General features: G+C 48.0%; 2 protein-coding genes and 2 non-coding genes across 5 annotated transcripts in view; 2 read left to right on the forward strand and 2 right to left on the reverse strand.

Moving 5' to 3' along the window:
- Positions 1-17693, forward strand: part of ZNF157 (zinc finger protein 157) — a 148011-nt gene that overhangs the window by 33272 nt on the left and 97046 nt on the right. The gene's annotated exons all lie outside the window — the stretch shown is intronic.
- On the forward strand, positions 319-16879 carry LOC128828967 (uncharacterized). 2 transcript variants are annotated; one of them, XM_054014018.1, is made up of 3 exons: positions 319-9829; positions 10631-11526; positions 13850-16879. In XM_054014018.1, exon 1 carries the CDS (start codon positions 1985-1987, stop codon positions 3023-3025), a length of 1041 nt encoding a protein of 346 aa, XP_053869993.1. In that variant the 5' UTR covers positions 319-1984; the 3' UTR covers positions 3026-9829; positions 10631-11526; positions 13850-16879. The 2 variants fall into 2 exon arrangements, with proteins under 2 accessions (XP_053869993.1, XP_053869992.1); XM_054014017.1 differs by having other exon boundaries at positions 10631-16879.
- TRNAV-AAC (transfer RNA valine (anticodon AAC)) lies at positions 14326-14398 on the reverse strand. Its single transcript has one exon. It is a non-coding gene; the product is annotated as a tRNA-Val (tRNA).
- Positions 14733-14805, reverse strand: TRNAF-GAA (transfer RNA phenylalanine (anticodon GAA)). Its single transcript has one exon. It is a non-coding gene; the product is annotated as a tRNA-Phe (tRNA).

Raw genomic sequence — 17693 nt, forward strand, 5'->3', positions numbered from 1 at the left:
ATTTTATAAATTTTAAAATAAATCTTCTGTTAAGAGGAAAATTGCTTGACAGAAGATTTGTAACCTTTTACCCAGTTAGAGGGTAACAGCCACAGAATTCCCCAGTTTCAGAGTAACAGCCGTGTTAGTCTGTATCCGCAAAAAGAAGAACAGGAGTACTTGTGGCACCTTAGAGACTAACAAATTTATTAGAGCATAAGCTTTCGTGCATATATATGCATCCGAAGAAGTGGGCTGTAGTCCACGAAAGCTTATGCTCTAATAAATTTGTTAGTCTCTAAGGTGCCACAAGTACTCCTGTTCTTCTTTTTGAGAATTCCCCAGGTCTCTTATTTGCAAAGCAAAGATGTCACATCAGGCAGGAGATGTCCACATTTAAAATGGTGATGGATGTGTGATAGTAGCTTTTCTGGGGGGGGGTTGGTTTGGTTTTTTAAATTTAATTTTTGTTTTGTTTTTGCAACCAGTTATTTTTATAGGTGCTGAGGCCCTTTTCCTTTCAAGCACAGCTGTTTAACTCTCAGGCCTGCCTCTGGAAATCTCCTCAGAACTGGCCTTCTGTTTCTTTCATGTTTGATATCTTTGGGGTTCACACATCCACACTACGTGCAGTTCACAGCAATAGATACTTTGAGAAACCTGCTGGGTTAAGCGGGCCTTTTCCAAACTAACATTGGCCCAAAGTCTGCTGCAATTCAGCTGGATTGGGACACGTCTGTATCAAAGGAGTGGTTCACACCTGATTTGCCTAGAGGCTCAGGGGAGGTGTGGTAAGATAGGATGAGTAGGAATCGGCAACAATAAAGCTAAAGGTGAGGGGGAAAGACCCTCACTTTGCAGGTAAACAAGCCTGTTCTGTTCATTCCCTCTGACGCATTTGGCACTAGTCACTCTCAGGCAGCACACTGGGCTAGATGGATGACTGTGGGTTTCCTCATCTGAAAGCTCTGCAGCCACTGCTTGTCATCCCAGATGTGCATGACAATGTGATCCCACCATCCAGTGCTTGTTTCCCAAGCCCAAAAGCAGCATTCCGCTGTGGGCAGCATCTCCATGAATCCCACAAGCAATCTCGTGTTGTAGCTACTACATGTGGGGAGATCAATGTTGAACTCCTCTGCTTTTGTAGTTTAAGGAATAACTCCAGTGCCACTCATGGTGTGTAGCATATTAGTCAGTGCGGGATCCATTCCTGCAGCACGACGAGGCAGAATGTGCAGTACACCAACCATTGCAAGATGGCGCCAAATGTGGATGGAAGTACAGGGATTGCTGGGATGCGAAGCAATGCATCAAGGGGCATTGGGACAGGACCCAGGATGCCCCGCAACCACCTCTGTCTTCTCATGACACTTAGCGGCTGAAAAGGAAGAGGTGCTCTGTGGGATAGCAGCCCAGAGTGCACCGCTCTGAACACTGCTGCAAGTGCCACAAGTGTGAACATGGTATTGCACAGGCAGCTGACAGTGTGTACACACAATAGCAGTTTCCCCTCAGCACTTTCTGAGCGGCACTGAACTCCCAGTGCTGTAACTCTGCCAGTGTAGACCTAGCCTCAGAGAGACTGACTGCCAGGATCCCAGGACTGATCCCTTCTGGGGAATGAAGCACAACGTTGATAGATTATGCAGCCTTCACTAGTCTCCCTGTACCTGAAAACCCTGCTAGCCCAAAGTGCTGGACCATCTATGCTATTACCTGGTTCCTGAACTGCAGTTCCTACTCCAGGTGAATCGAAAGACAGAGAGGTGCAGAGATCCAACCCCTTATAATCTTAGAAATGTTTTATTCCTTTTTCTATTTTGTGCCTGTTTCTTTTTATGAACTTAAAACCTCCCAGCCTTTCTCTTAGATTGGGGTGTAACAGTGTGGCTCAGTGGGGGTGAGTGTGTGAACACCTCTGAAATCTACAAAGGGAAGATGCTAGGAAGAATAGTTCCCCAAATCTTAATAGCCTTAAAACTCTGCCCTATGAAATGACTGAATGCATGCTCCTCACCCCTCTTGCATCCCCAGGCCCTGCCTCAGCCAGGAGCCTTCACCCAAACTCTCTCCCAGAGCCTGCATGCAAACTCCCAGGGCCCACACCCCCTCCTATACCCCCCACTGCTTTCCCCAGCGCAGAGCCTGCACCCCTTCCTGTCCCCAAACTCCCTCCCAGAGCCTGCACCCCAAGCCTGCACCCAAACTCCATCCCAAAGCCTATACCCCTCACCCCCTCCTGCACCTCCACCTCCTGCCCCACAGTCTTCACCCTCACCCCCTTTCCACACACCTCCTCCAGCCCCCAAACACCCTCCCAGAGCCTGCACCCAAACTCCCTCCCAGAGCCTCCACCCCCACCACCAAATTCCCTCCCAGAGCCTGTACTCACACTCCCTGCCTACACCTCCACCCCCTGTACACGCACCCCCATCCCAGCCCAGAGCCTGCACCCAGCGCCCAAACTCCATTCCAGAGCCTGCACCCCAAACTCCCTCCCCCACCCAAACTCCCTCCCAGAGCCCATCCTCTCACCCCTTCTGCACCCAAACTCCCTCCCAGTGCTTGCACCATAATCCCCTGTACCCCAGACCTCCTGCCCCCACCCAATATCCCCTCCAGAGCCGTAGGCAGGTGGGGTGGAGTTTGGGGGGGCAGGCTCTGTGCACCACCAAAATTTCTACAAACCTGCTGCACCCTGCACTCCTTGGTTCTCTGCAGCTGCTCCCTCTCTAGAGACTTTTTTCTATCCCATCTCTCCTCTTCTCTGTGCTCTCTTTCCCTGCTCCCCTTTGTTTTCTATGGGACCTGGCCCCATAGTTCTATGTTGTGCAATGTCATGTTTAACTTTCCAAATCATCTGGGGCCCGGAGAATATTTCCAGGTGGTTGTCCCCTGCGTAGATTGTAGTGATCTCTGGTGTGTCCTCATGGGGAACCAGTTCACAAAAAAGAGCCAGGAGCTGGTCCCAGTGCATCCCCCATCTGCTGTGCGGAGAGAAAATTGCCTCCAGGCCAAGGCCCAGCTGCAAACCCCTGGCTGAATTACAGGCTGTCTTGGAAGCCCACTGCACAATGCTGTGCCCACAAATCCATATCCCCAGCCACAGGTGTACTTCCATATAATCTAAGTAAGAGACATGGGGAAGGAAGCAAACAGAGTTAAAACCTGTGGTGCGTATGGTCCACCACATGCATTGGCCTCCCCTCAGGCATGGAATTTATAATCCCTTCTGCCAGTTGGTGTCAGCAGCAACAAAGGCTGGGTTCAATGTCTAGGAGAGGAGAGTAGCAGAGACAGAGGAGGAGGAGGAGACAGAGAGTCCTGGGAGAAGAAGCAGCTGGAGGGAAGCAATGAGTGCAGAGTGCAAACCGACTACCTGAAGGTCACACAAGGAGTCCTGAAATAATAATAGCTGCAGGTCCCAGGGTGTAATGATCAGCCCTCAAGACTCTCAATCCTGCAATCTGAGTTCAAATCCCAGTGGGACCTCCTGGTGCTGTGTTGGTTTGCTGTAAAGCCTTGGAGCTCAATGTGCTTGACTTCCTTGTTCCTAGGTGCACCAGAGTGATTTTTTTTGTGACTGATGCCCACTAGAGCTAGGGCTTTGGTCCGGCTGGTTCAACAGGCTGGCTGCAATAGATTGGGGCCCTAGAATTTAAGAGTCTGGCAAGAGATTCCTGTGGGTTGACCTTATGGTTGTATTTTTTGCTGCTTCACCTGATGCCCACAAGTTTGGTCCTTGTACCTGCAGCTGCCACGCACTTCCTCTTGCTCACATGGCACTTAAGAGGAGCAGTACCAGGGCCAGGCTTAATAGTCAGGGAAAGGCAAGAGGGAGGGAGTCCCAGGCTGGAGCCCAGCACACCTTTCCTCCTCTGGGCCCTAGAGCAGAGGCAGCTGTTCCTCACAGCTCTAAGGGAATGCTTAAATGCCAAAGAGCAACCGAGGGCAGGGCAAGAGGAGGGGAGGACCATGCCCACGCGTGAATTCAGAGAGTAATTGATGTCCACTCTACATACACATTGATAACAGTGTGCAGATACTATGTTGCTGAATATGATAAATTTGATAGACTATTAAAGAGAACATCTTTATATAAATTATACCCCGAAATTGCTATCAACTGTCAATTTCCCTGTATAAGCAGACAGCCATAGAATTATCAATATTTGGCCTTATAGGAACTATGAGGCTTCCCGCTATCACAAATAAAGGAGAAATGTTGTCACGTTTTACATAAATTTTCACCTTACAGATAACTAACATGTTTCTCACTGTCCTGAGTTCCACGGGACATGGGGAAGCTCTAGGAGATGGCTCCCCTTGGGATCATGGATTACATGGATCCAAAGGGCTGGGGGAAGCCAGACCCAACCTGCAGCCAGGAATTCCTAGAAGCTCCCTCCTGTAGAGAACTCAACTGAAGGATCGCAAAGAAGCTGGATGTTAGGTAATTTTGGCTGAATGCCACTCTCTGGGACTTTTCTCCTATCTAGTAGGTAATTTTGGCTGAGTGCTTAATGCGATGGATCAGAAATTCATTGGGGTGTCCCCACCCAGGTGGAAATGCTGCTGACTATGAAACTTCCCGTCTCTTTTGTTTTTAGTGCTGTAATATTAGTGGTGCTTGCTGGATCTCACTGCTCTGCTTGATAGAATCCAAACACAAACTGAACTTGTCAGGCATAGGTGGGGGCTGGCAGGGAGTCAGATGTGGGATGGTTTCAATCACACAGACAGGCTCTAGTGACAAAGTTCCAGAATGTGTGGGAGTATAAAGCTGGTTAGTCAATGTTACATTCCCCTCCCAGCTGACATGGTCTACGAGAGGTGCAAATCTCATCTCTAATATGGCACATTCTGCCAAACATTGAGAGGTACCTTCATTTATACTCTGTGAGGTCTGATCTCTGTTTTGTGCACTGTGTTTGTGAATGAAAATTATAGACTACCATATTCAAGAAAAAAATGCATCAGCACATGGGATTGCCCGAACCACCAACAGAGAAATGCCACTGAATGGAAGGTAATGACGTTCCTCTTTACTAGATAGGGACTGGCTACAGAGATTGCTTACACACAGACCCCAGATGCATTCAGCTTTAGTTCTTTTAATGCTCTACCAGGAGTTCATTTACATGAGGTATTTTACACACAGTGCCACCTTGTGGCTGATTAAGGGGATGCTAAACTCTAGTATACTAAAGGGTGCACTGCAGGGCCTCCAGGCTATTTGCCTATCATCCTTCTCTGGCTTCTGTCCAAAACCCCGGCAGAGCAACGAGACATGCATTTGTAGACTCCCAGTCACAGCCCAGTCAGATCGTAGATTCTATAGACTGGAGAGTTTGTTTTCTTCATTCGGGGGGTCTTCTCCTCTCCCTGCATAGCCAGCAGTAATGCTTGATGGTCCTAACAACATGCCCCAATCTCTAGTCAGAAGAGACCTCACTAGAACTGTGAAGAATATTTGCCCACCTAGAGCAGGGGCAGTTGTAGTGATATGATATAGATGAATGATAGAAGGATTAGAAAACACGACTTTGAGGGATAGACTAAAGGAGCTCAATCTATTTAGCTTAAGACAGAGAAGGTTAAGGGGTGACTTGATCCCAATCTATAAATATCTAAGTGGGGAACAAATATTTAATACTGGGCTCCTCACTCTAGCAGAGAAAGGTTTAACATGATCCAATGGCTGGAAGTTGAAGCTAGACTAATCCAGACAGCGATAAGGTGTATATTTTTAACCACGAGTGTAATTAACCATTGGGACAACTTACCAAGTGTCATGGTGGATTCTCTATCTCTGACCATTCTTAAATTGAGGTTGGATGTTTTGCTAAAAGATCTGCTTGAAGAGTTATTCTGGGGATGTTCAATGGCCAATGTTATACAGCAGGTCAGACTACATGATTATAACTGTCTCTTCTGGTCTTGGAACCTAGAATACAAACTGCTTAAGTCTCTTAGTGTCTCATGAGAAGAGCGCTCATATCAAGACTTGAGATCGAGCTTTTGGTTCCAAGCTATAGACAGAGGAACTACAAAGCGGAAATGAATAGTAAGGTCCCTTAGTGCTTATGCTGATGTGCACAGACAAAGTGTGAAGGAATAGTTGCAAATATTTTTGCTCCATGGGCAATGATGAATTAATCGACAACCTGAATGAGTGTCACTGTCGGTGTATTGAATCACAGATATGTGAAATTGCTTCCTCTCTTGGATCGCAATTTCAAAGTTTATGAAGGCAGTTTGTGTCTGCAAACTAAACCTGTGGATTGTGTCAAACTTAAAAAAGAAACATCAGAACTTATTGCAGCTGAGATAATAAATGTTCTGAATAAGTATGGAAGCAGATAATACAAAGAAAAACTTTGGTGGTTGATACAGACATTGAAGAGAACATTGGCACACCAAAGTGAAGATGAGCTTAAAAAGGGAAGTGATAGGCCTTGGATGTCCAGCTCACATCATGCACAACCATACTGAATTACAGAGGATACTATCCTGGTAGACACAGAGCATTCTAATTAACATTTTTGGATATTTTCATATATTCACTGTGTGGAAAGACTGCAAAGTTTTTATGAGTACGTGGGATGAGAATATTGGAATACACTGGGATATATATCTGTTCAATGATTATTACAACAAAATGTAATATGGCCTGAAAATTCTTAGCGTGCGTAGAAGACAACTTTCTGATTCATAAAGTTGAGGAAACAACCAGGGGGTTATCCATTTTGGATCTGGTTTTTACTAACAGGGGTAAATTAGTTGGGAATGTGAGGGTGGTGGGGAACTTGGGAGTGATCATGATCTGATAGAATTCAAGATCCTGTGGAAAGGACATGAGAACAGCAAAACAAGAGCGCTGGACTTCTGACAGTCCGATTTCAACCGACTCAGAGAAATAGTAGGCAAAGTTATCTGCAAATTTGATCAGTATACTCTCTATTCCTATATCCAGGTAATTAAAGAAAATATTCAACATCAGGCCAAGAAGAGGAGGTTAGACTAGATGACTTTTGTGGGCCCGTCTAAGCCTATGATTCTATCATTCTATGACCATCTCTGCTCACATTTTCCTATATCTTTCAAGAAAATGCAAGAGACCTCCATCAGTAATTAATACATTGTTAAGGGAAAGGCTTCTCTGCAGAGGAGCACTGGAAAAAAAAAATCAAACCATGAGCCTGGAGTTGATGAAAAGGCTGCTGTGACTGGCATTGGCAAGGTGGTTGCTTGGACTGCAATTGCTGCAACACAAAAGCCTGTGCCACATGTCCTTGTGATTTGCTGGAGATGTCTGCACACAGAGACCCTGATAGTGCAATCTCAGTAGGTTTTGCAGGAAATGGAGTTACTCTCCTTTCAACTTCCTTTAATTACCATTGCTTAAAAATGAAGCAGTTAGAAGAAAAGTCCCAGAGAGCAGCAATGGGGCTAATCTGGCCAAGGCCCTATTAGTATATAGTTTGTTAGCCTGAGATAGAATTTTGGGTTTGACTTTTGAGACTCTTACATCCTAATATGTGTAAACAAGGAACAAAGAAACTAATATCATGGTTGGAAGGGACCTCAGGAAGTCATGTAGTCCAACTCCCTGCTCAAAGCAGGACCAATCCCCATTTTTTCTTGCCCCAGATCCCTAAATGGCCCCTTCAATGAGTGAGCTAACAACCCTGGGTTTAGCAGGCCAATGCTCAAACCACTGAGCTATGTGAATAAAGACACTATATGTTGCTTCTGCCCCGCCAGATGGGCTTGTTAGTATAATGGAAAAGTTAAGGGATAGCACTAAAGTGTTACTAGGTACGGTGGGAGTGTAATATACGAGCATACACTGGAAGGCTGCCTGGCTTCTCTCTCAAACCAAGGTAAAGCAACCAGTTGGGAGGGGCAAGGAGGGGGATGGGGAAGACATAAGACACACTAAAAGCCAAAGAACAGCCTGGCCTTGACCAGTACACAACCTCAGTTTTTACCCCTCCCATAGGATAGAAAAGAGGAGGTACCAAGCTCCCAGACTCACAACTCTCCAAAACAGAACATGAGGCAAAAGGGGTCCACCTCCAACCCCCACCGTCTGTTTCCTTGGACCACTTCCCCACAGATCTAGCACCTTTCTCCACCTTTGTATCAGGGCCTCAGTCTGGCAGTAGTTGGCCAGGAAGACGCCCCATCATCTCGGGCATTGGCACTCTCACTGAAGGACTGTCTGGATATGTGGACTTCCTACTCAGACCCTACGCCACCAGCACTCCCAGCTATCTCCATGACACCACAGATTTCCTGAGAAAACTACAATGCATTGGTGACCTCCCAGAAAACACCATCCTAGCCACCATGGATGTAGAGGCTCTCTACAAAAACATCCCCCACACAGATGGAATACAAGCTGTCAGGAACAGTATCCCTGATGATGACACAGCACAACTTGTGGCTGAGCTCTGTGACTTTATCTTCACGCACAATTATTTCAGATTTGGTGACAATAAATACCTCCAGACCAGTGGCACCGCTATGGGCACCCGCATGGCCCCACAATATGCCAACATTTTTATGGCTGACCTGGAACAACACTTCCTCAGCTCTCGTCCACTCATGCCCCTTCTCTACCTACGCTACATTGATGACATCTTCATCATCTGGACCCATGGGAAGGAGACCCTGGAAGAATTCCACCATGATTTCAACAGCTTCCACCCCACCATCAACCTCAGCCTGGACCAATCTACATGGGAGGTCCACTTCCTAGACACCACAGTACAAATAAGTGATGGCCACGTTAACACCACCCTATACCGAAAACCCACCGACCGCTATGCCTACCTTCATGCCTCCAGCTTCCACCCCAGACACACCACATGATCCATCGTCTACAGCCAAGCGCTGAGGTACAACCGCATCTGCTCCAACCCCTCAGACAGAGACCAACACCTACAAGATCTTCACCAAGCATTCTCAAAACTACGATACCCACACAAAGAAATAAAGAAACAAATCAACAGAGCCAGACGTGCACCCAGAAGCCTCCTGCTACAAGACAGGCCCAAAAAAGAAACCAACAGAACTCCACTGGCCGTCACCTACAGTCCTCAGCTTAAACCTCTCCAACGCATCATCAGTGATCTACAACCAATCCTGGACAATGATCCCTCACTTTCACAGACCTTGGGAGGCAGGCCAGTCCTTGCCCACAGACAACCCGCCAACCTTAAGCATATTCTCACCAGCAACTACGCACCACACCATAACAATTCTAACTCAGGAACCAACCCATGCAACAAACCTCGATGCCAACTCTGCCCACATATCTACACCAGCAACACCATCATAGGACCTAACCAGATCAGCTACAACATCACCGGCTCATTCACCTGCATGTCCACCAATGTTATATATGCCATCATAGGCCAGCAATGCCCCTCTGCTATGTACATTGGCCAAACTGGACAGTCAGTACACAAGAGGATAAATGGACACAAGTCAGATATCAGGAATGGCAATATACAAAAACCTGTAGGAGAACACTTCAACCTCCCTGGCCACACAATAGCAGATGTAAAGGTAGCCATCTTACAGCAAAAAAACTTCAGGACTAGACTCCAAAGAGAAACTGCTGAGCTCCAGTTCATTTGCAAAATTGACACCATCAGATCAGGTGTAAACAAAGACTGTGAATGGCTATCCAACTACAGAAGCAGTTTCTCCTACCTTGGTGTTCATACCTCAACTGCTAGCAGAGCACCTCACCCTCCCTGATTGAACTAACCTCGTTATCTCCATACTGATTTATACCTGCCTCTGGAAATTTCCATTACTTGCATCTGAAGAAGTGAGGTTCTTACCCACGAAAGCTTATGCTCCCAATACTTCTGTTAGTCTCAAAGTTGCCACAGGACCCTCTGTTGCTTTTTACAGATTCAGACTAACATGGCTACCCCTCTGATACTTGGCCAGGAGGTCACTCATGCTCCCCTTACCCACCCAGCACTCCTCTGATCATGGTGCCCTCCCTCCCTCCCTCCTCAAACTGCAAGGAGTGACTGATTCTTGCTGTGCCGAGCCATCCTTTATATATGGGCTGCTCCAGCAAGCCTTCTCCTGATTGGCTCTCCCAATGAGCCCTTTCCTGATAGGCTGGGTTCTGTGTAGCCTCTGCAAGGCTGCTTTAATCTTTCTCCTGCTTGTTTGGGGCAGCTGCCCAACTACACTTGGAAAGTAGCAAATGAGAAGTCCAGGGCTGATGGAAAGGTTACCATGACTCAGAACTGAGCTGAGGTTGCTATGCCTGAAACACAGAGCACTAATCACTATATGATCACAGTGGCTGGTGGGAGAAGCACATATTAGAAGCCTTCTGTCAACTCAGCTGTGGCTTTCTGTGCCTGGAGAGCCAGACACCTCAAGGTCTGCAAGTTTTGAGGGAAATGGGGAATGTCTGTACATTGGAATTTGTAGGGGTTGTCTTGGACTATCAAATGGAACAGTTGCAAATGCTTTCTTGAGGCAGGCACCATGGCTTAGCTGGCTAAAGCATCTCTCTAGTAAACAGGAGATCCTGGGTTCAGCTCCCAGTGGTGCCTCGTTGTATGGCTTTTGTCTCCTCTGCTCACATTTTCCTTTGTCTTTCTAGGAAACAGAAGATACCTCCCTTGGTAATCCAAGTAATTGCTTGCTAAGGAAAAGGCTTCTTTGGAGAGAAGCATTGGAAAAAATCAAATCACAAGCCTGGAGTTGATGAAAAGACTTCTGTGACTGGCACTGGCAAGGCAGTTGCTTCGACTGCAATTGCTGCCACACAAGAGCCTGTGCCACACATCCTTGTGATTCGCTGGGCATGTCTACACACAGATGTCATGTCACCTTCCTTTTGATTGTCATTGATGAAAAATGGACCAGTTAGGAGAAAAGTCCCATAGAGTGGCAACATGGCTAAGCTGGCCAAGGCATCTGCCAGGTTAAGTGGAGGTTAGGGATGCAGCACCCAGTGCTGCCTTGCCAAATGTGTCTGCTCTTCCCACCTTTTGGTCAATCTTTTGAGGAAACAGAGAAGACAACCTTTGCCTTGCAATGCAAATGCTTGCAAAAGAAACCGGTCGTTTTTTCTGACAAGTGTCGGAAGGAGGCACCTAAGAAACGTGGAGACAAGGAAAAGGTCACCGTAACTCATCTTGCATCCATGGCTCTTGAGGCCACAACACAGAGTACTAAGCACTGTACAACCATAGCTGCTGACAGAAGGGTCTTTTCCAAAGGCACTTTCCACTAGCATGGTCCGCTCTGTGCGCAGAATTCCTGATAGTTTGATGTCTGCAGGCACTGGAGATCTCTATTTTAGAAACTCTCTATCTCTGTCTCAGTGAACATCTGCTATGGTTGTTGAAAGTCTGTGATGGGATCTCCGGGATGCAACCTGAAGGGTGGGACCCCTGAGCCCTGTATCCCACCGCCAGGGCTCCCTCTCACACTGTGATGCTGTGATAAACTGCGAATCTCTGGAAGATATTGCACTTACACAGACATCCACAGGTAGGGACACATCCAACTGAGTTACATGAATGCTTCTCTGAGCCACTCATAAAACTAATGATAGAGAGCCTCCCGCCAATTTCCCCCAGCTCTGCAGCCTTGCACCCCTGGATTATACCATCTTGTCCTACTCAGAAGTCTGACTAGTGTGAGTTTATTACGCAGAGTCCACCCCTCGCTCATTGTGAATAGTACATGAACCAGCCTTATAACAGAGCTGAGATTTCCCAAGAACTTCAAGCAAAATACACTAGTCTAAGTCCAGCATAAAATAGATTGATTAACTACAGAAAAATGGATTTTTAAGGATTATAAATGGTAGGCATAAAAGATCAGAGTAAGTTACTATAGAAATTAAAGATAAATGCACAATCTAAACTTTACACCTTATTACACTAGGCAGTAGTTAAGTCAAGCAATTTTCTCACCCCACTGAATGTTACCATCCTTAATACATAGAATTCCCCCTGAAACTTGGACTACTGTCCTCAGATGACCTTCATTTTCTCAGGATTCCTGCTGCTTCCAGTGTAGATGGGGGAGGAGAAAGGCAAAAACATGATGTCACAGTCTCCTATTTTATATTCTTAGTTCAAATGTCTAGAAGACCCTTGCCCAGACATGTCTGGGTGGGCTCTGCTGAGTCACTAGCTTGGGGAATCCTCCTGGTGTGGTCTTGTGCAACTGAGTCATAGACTTGAGCAGTCCCCATAGTGTGGTGTTTGGGCATCTGTCATTGAATTGCAAATCCCTTAATTACAACTCCTCTGCTGATTCATGGTTGTTGAACACCCTCGTGGGCAGGGGTCACTAGCAAAATTATAGCATATTTCAGTAACAACCATACAGCAAAATGCATAACTTCACACACCCTAATGCTATACATATTTGGACAGAAGGACGGATTTCAGGAGATCATGACTTTTCATATGATAACTTACATGGAATGCTTTGTATGAAATATCACAACCGTATATGAATGATGAATATGTGGGCTACAGGGGGCTATTTTGAGGTACATCATGTCACAAAAGCCTCTAGAGACTGGCCTTTGGGAAGAGCTGGCTGAAGAGCCTTCTTAGTAACTGAGAGATCCTGGCTTGGCCTGCCAGTTTGTCCTTGTGAACTAAACTTGTCTGTTGAGGTCCCTTTTTTGTATATCTTCCTCATAAACAGAAAAGAAGTTCTTTGCCAATCCTTGGAAGTGCTTGTCAAGACACAGAGTGCCTCTGCACTGGGGCAGGGGGTAAGGGTGCAGGAGGTGGTCGGGGGGGTGGTGCTTACCTCAGGCAGCGTGGCTCCCAAAGTGACCAGCACGCACTCCTCTCCGGCAGTGGCTCCTAGGCAGTGGGATCCGGGGGAGATGGGGGCAGCTGCAGAGTTTGCACTCAGGGCCACAGGGATATGCTGGCCACTTCCAGGAGCAGCACAGCATGGAGGGAGGGGGCAGAGTGGGCAGGGAGCTGCCTTAGCACTGCTGGCACATCTCCGTGTGCTGCTTTGAGGCATCTGGTCTCCGTGGGCTGCCTGGGGCAGGGGCAGTGCCAGAGGGGGCTCGGGCCCCCCTTTGCCTCCTCTCTCCGGGCTCATTTTGCTGGCCAACAGGGATTTTAGGGTGCAGCAGTGCAGGGAGCGGGAAGAGCAAACCACAGCGGCTGCCTTCCCCACATATAGGAAAATGGTTTGACCTGCTGGCCCTGCGGACTAAGTCACCAGGTCTCCAGCTTGCCCCATTCGACCAATGGGTTGATCTTGTGGCCAGAATTATTTGCAGTTGGGATTTCTCCCCAACAGTACCCCACAGGGGTCCAAGGTCATCTCCAACACAGGCCACACAGGAAGGCTCGGCCCGTGGAGGGGCAGGCTGGGGTTCCTGGATCCCATTTGCTCACAGCCAGCGCCCCACCCCCACTCCCAAGTTGTCAATGGTGCCCCCAGGTCAACCAGAAAGGAGCAGCACCAAATCCACGTATGGCTTGCAGGCAACTCCCAAACCTACCACAGCACACCATCTCGGACAGAAAGGTGCCCATGCAGCCTCACCATTGCATCTTTTCTTTCCACCCAGAACCCCATTTCTCCTGGGCTGCAAGTAGCCATCCCAGGGATGCAAACAGGCATGCACAGGGGTCTATCTCCAAGAAGCCAACCGCACCTCCATGGGTTCAGCCCTCAGAAAGGCAGGCGGGGGCTTCCTGGATCCCAGTTACTCACAGCCAGCCCACCCCCGCCGACAAAGCCATCAATCACGCCACCAGGTTAGCCACAAAGGAGCAGCCATTCTCCACTTGGACTCAACTTCATTTGTTTTCCTTCCACCCAGAACCCGCCTTCTTCTCCTGGACTGCAAGTAGCCACCCCTGGGATGCCAAGAGGCAGCCACAGGATTCTACCTCCCAGCAGCCAACTCCACTTCCCCAGGCTTTGGCAGAACGAAGGGTTGTGCTCTACTATCCCCACTTAGCTGCACAGCTTCTTTCCTGCCTTCCTCAGCTTGACTTTCCTCTATTGCCCCATTCCTGTCTTACTTCCCCTTTGGCAAGTCACGCAAAGGAGACCAGGAGGAAGTAACAGCCTCTATAGGCCAACCTCCAAGGGCAGAGGAGGCCAAGCCACAAGCCTCCAAAAGGTGACACGCCTAACTGCTCTAGGTTCTCCAGACTGACACCAAGGCACTTTCTCCACTGATGTCACCACCCTCTGTCATGTGGGGGTTGGAGTTATCCCAGGGACAGGCCAATAGCAGAAGGAGGAGCGCCTACCTGAACAGCAAAGGGATCCGGGAAAAGGAAATCAGCATGTTTCTGCCTGGTTTTGAACCAGGGGCCTTTTGCGTGTTAGGCAAACATGATAACCACTACACTACGGAAACTCCATCCGCTTGGCTGGTGCTCGCCCTGGCACACACCGATGGGCAAACCTAGAGAAAGTGGTGGCAGCCCCTCAATAGGTCCGCTGGTAGAGCAGAGGACTGGAACCGGTGCTCAGGAAGTCATCCTTATGTCGCCCTTGTGATTCTTGCTTGAAGGAGAGCTTCTTTTTCTTCCCCTTGCTACAAAGAGAACAATGAAAGGTCAGGTGGGCTAACTCAGTGCATGCTATCTTTTCCTGCTGCATAGCCTGAAATGAGGGACTTGTGGCAGTTAAAGGCATTGCTGTACTTTCAGAAAACAGCCCACTCCTGCACAGAGAGGGATGGAAGAGTATGCCAAAGCCTGGGATTGAACCAGGGACCTTTAGATCTTCAGTCTAGCACTCACCCAACTGAGCTACTTCAGCAGCTGCTAGGTTTCTTTTTGGCCTACTGTTTTTCTGTCTGGGATGTTTTTGTCAGTTGTGGCACAGAAAAAGGCTGTCATTGCGAGCGGCCCATGAAGGCAATATTAACTTTTGCCTTCCTTGCTCAGGTTTACTTGCTTCCCCGCCCTATTGCTGCCTTAGTTCCCGAGTTACCTGAAGGCGACGGAGGCCCAGTGGTATGAGGAGGAAGTTGGGCATCTAGACCCTGATGGCAAGAGGCCTGCCGCCACTTGCAACCCCACTCTCTTCTCTCAGCTTCACATATTGGCCGCCAGGGACTTGGTGCCCAGCAGCGCAACGGAAGGCGGTGGACACAGCCACCCTCACCTTGAAGCTCCGTCTCATTAAACCATATCTTCAATCGATGATGGCCAATGAGAGACCAACATCACTTGCTATTTGAGCACTTGAAAATGCAATTGGCCAATCTTTGGATCTCTCTAATGCTGCGCTCATGAGAGCAAAGGTGAGAAAAGTGACTTTTGAACTAAAGGACTATGGTTAACATTCTATCGCTGTCTCTTACTGTAACACCCTGTGTTGGTGGCAGTCCAATCGCTAGATATTAGTACATTTCAGTTACTGTTAAAATTAAAGTTTCTATATGCTTAGAGGAAATGAATTTGTTTTATTTGCTTATATATGGCATGAATAAATAATGATTTACAGATCCTAGCATGCAAATTTATCATTTTATATGACAGAGAAAATCATGCATCCAAACTGTGCATCAAAATCATGAAATGAGTTAAAATGCAGTTAAAAATAAGATATTCGAAAGTTTAATATATGGGGGTGAGCACCTAAGATGCTTCTTGCCTGGGGTGCCATTTGGTCTAGGGAATGCAGGAGTTAGTTTCACATGCCTATTTTAAGGCTGTAATCTGTGGGCACCTGCTCTGTTGGAGGGATCCCGGCAGCCCAGACTCAGGGCTGGAACAGGCCCCTGATTTAGGGGGTGGCTACATGGTTTACAGCACTCTTATCTCACAGACAATCTGTCTCTCCCAAAACCTCCGATCTGCATCCCCAGAAGGCTCCGGCACTGCCTCCTCTCCATTCACATTCTATAGCAAGGAGCAGCATCAAGAGTTAGGGATGAGCCATAGGGCACCAGGTGGGTGACAGAGGTTCCAGGAGTAAACCCAGCACCCAAAGCAGAGGGGGAATACAAGGCTTTTTCTCTTTATTTAGCCATGTGCTATAGCTCAGAGAGCTCTCTGAAATGTCTCTCCTCCCACAACCTGGGAAAGTTTTCTCAGGTTCTAGCTTGATTTGAATGAGGATCACTGGACCCTATAACCATTCACTGCCCTTTCCTAGAGAAACCTGTGATACACAGAACGGGGCTGAGATAAATGCTTACTGGAGTGAAGAATTGCTCCCCTGGAATAGCAGCAGTATTGGGCAGCTGGAAATCTCACCAAAGGAGCTGAAGCCTTGGTGGTTCAGTAATAGACGTCCTAGGCACTGCATGGGAAGTTTAGGTTTGTTTCCTGAACAATAGCAGTGTGAGTTTTATTGTCTCAAAATGTCAGTAGAAAAATTCTTACCCTCTTACCCCTGTCTGTGTCCCTTTGCCCATAGCTGTGGCCCCATTCTCAGCTGTGGCTAATGGGGGGCATGACCCTCAGAAGTTTTTGGGACTACTGATCTAGGTGGTGGGACAAGGGTGTTTAATCTTTGCAGAGACCCCTAAAGGACAGGTGTGACTGCTAGCTAGCTGCCTGGGCCCAGAAAATGGCCAGAAATTCTGTATCCTAGCAACTGATGGCCAGGGGGTACCTGCTAGAAGAAGCCAGCTGGTTGGGATGAGTTGGAGAACAAAGAAAAAGGAGGCCAGGTGACCAGTTTGCCTGGGAAAGAGAATGAAGAACAGAAGAGAGGCAAAAAGGCATGGCTGAGGAGGCTCTGGGACTCGGGGGGAGAGCCCAGGCTCTGAGTTCTGGGTCTCCCCAAGATGGACTTTGCTGAATCTTCCTGCTTCCTGTGCTAACAAAGAAGTTTCCCACACTTTATTCCAGACCACTAATAAACCTTCTGTTTTACAACACTCGCTGAGAGTCACTGGTGATTGTGGAAGTTGGGGGTGCAAGACTCCCCTTTGGGGCGTGTAAGGCTTTCCCAGGTGTCTTATTCAGATGGACTCGCTGTGGGAAGCTCTTGGTGTGGAACAGGGGTGCTGAAAGGTCCAAGGGCAGTCCCAGGAGGTGCTGAAGCCAAGGAGGCTTCCCCCAGTGAGAGCGTGCCCTGAGGGATGTCATACTGACAAGGGTCCTGCCTGGGTTTGATTCAGAGCTTCTCCAGAGCACTGAGCCTGTGTGCCCATGACAGCCCCCCAGCATATGACCTACAGGCTCCACTCTGGCAAAGCTCCCTGAAAATGAGAGAGAAACTCACCACTTCTCCCAGTTACTCTCCCCCTGCATAGAACCCAGAGCAATCTCCTGACAGCCACAGCTGGCCAAGGAGCTGGCCAAGTTGTTCCCCTAGGTCCCTGTGCAGGGGCAGTTGTCAGTTCCGACCTCATGAGTATAGTGGTGACTATCCCGACCTGTCATGTGGGGGACTAGGGCTTGATTCCCTTAAGAGAAAGCTGTGATTTTGACACCAAGTGTATGTCTACAGTACAATTAAAAACCCACAGTTGTCCCAGACCAGCTGCCTCGGGCTTGCCCGGCTCAGGATCCAGGGGCTTACTCAGACTGGAGCCCGACCACTGGGATCCTCCCCGCTTGCTAGGTTCAGTGGCCTATATACTGAAGATGAGTTCATAAACGAGGAATGAGTTTATGAACTCATGAAAGCAGCTTACAGAAGTGTTCCTGTCTTTGACACTCAGATGCCCAACTCCCAATGGGGTCCAA

Source organism: Malaclemys terrapin, chromosome 25 (assembly GCF_027887155.1).
Source record: "Malaclemys terrapin pileata isolate rMalTer1 chromosome 25, rMalTer1.hap1, whole genome shotgun sequence".
In the NCBI taxonomy this organism is placed as follows: domain Eukaryota; kingdom Metazoa; phylum Chordata; order Testudines; family Emydidae; genus Malaclemys; species Malaclemys terrapin.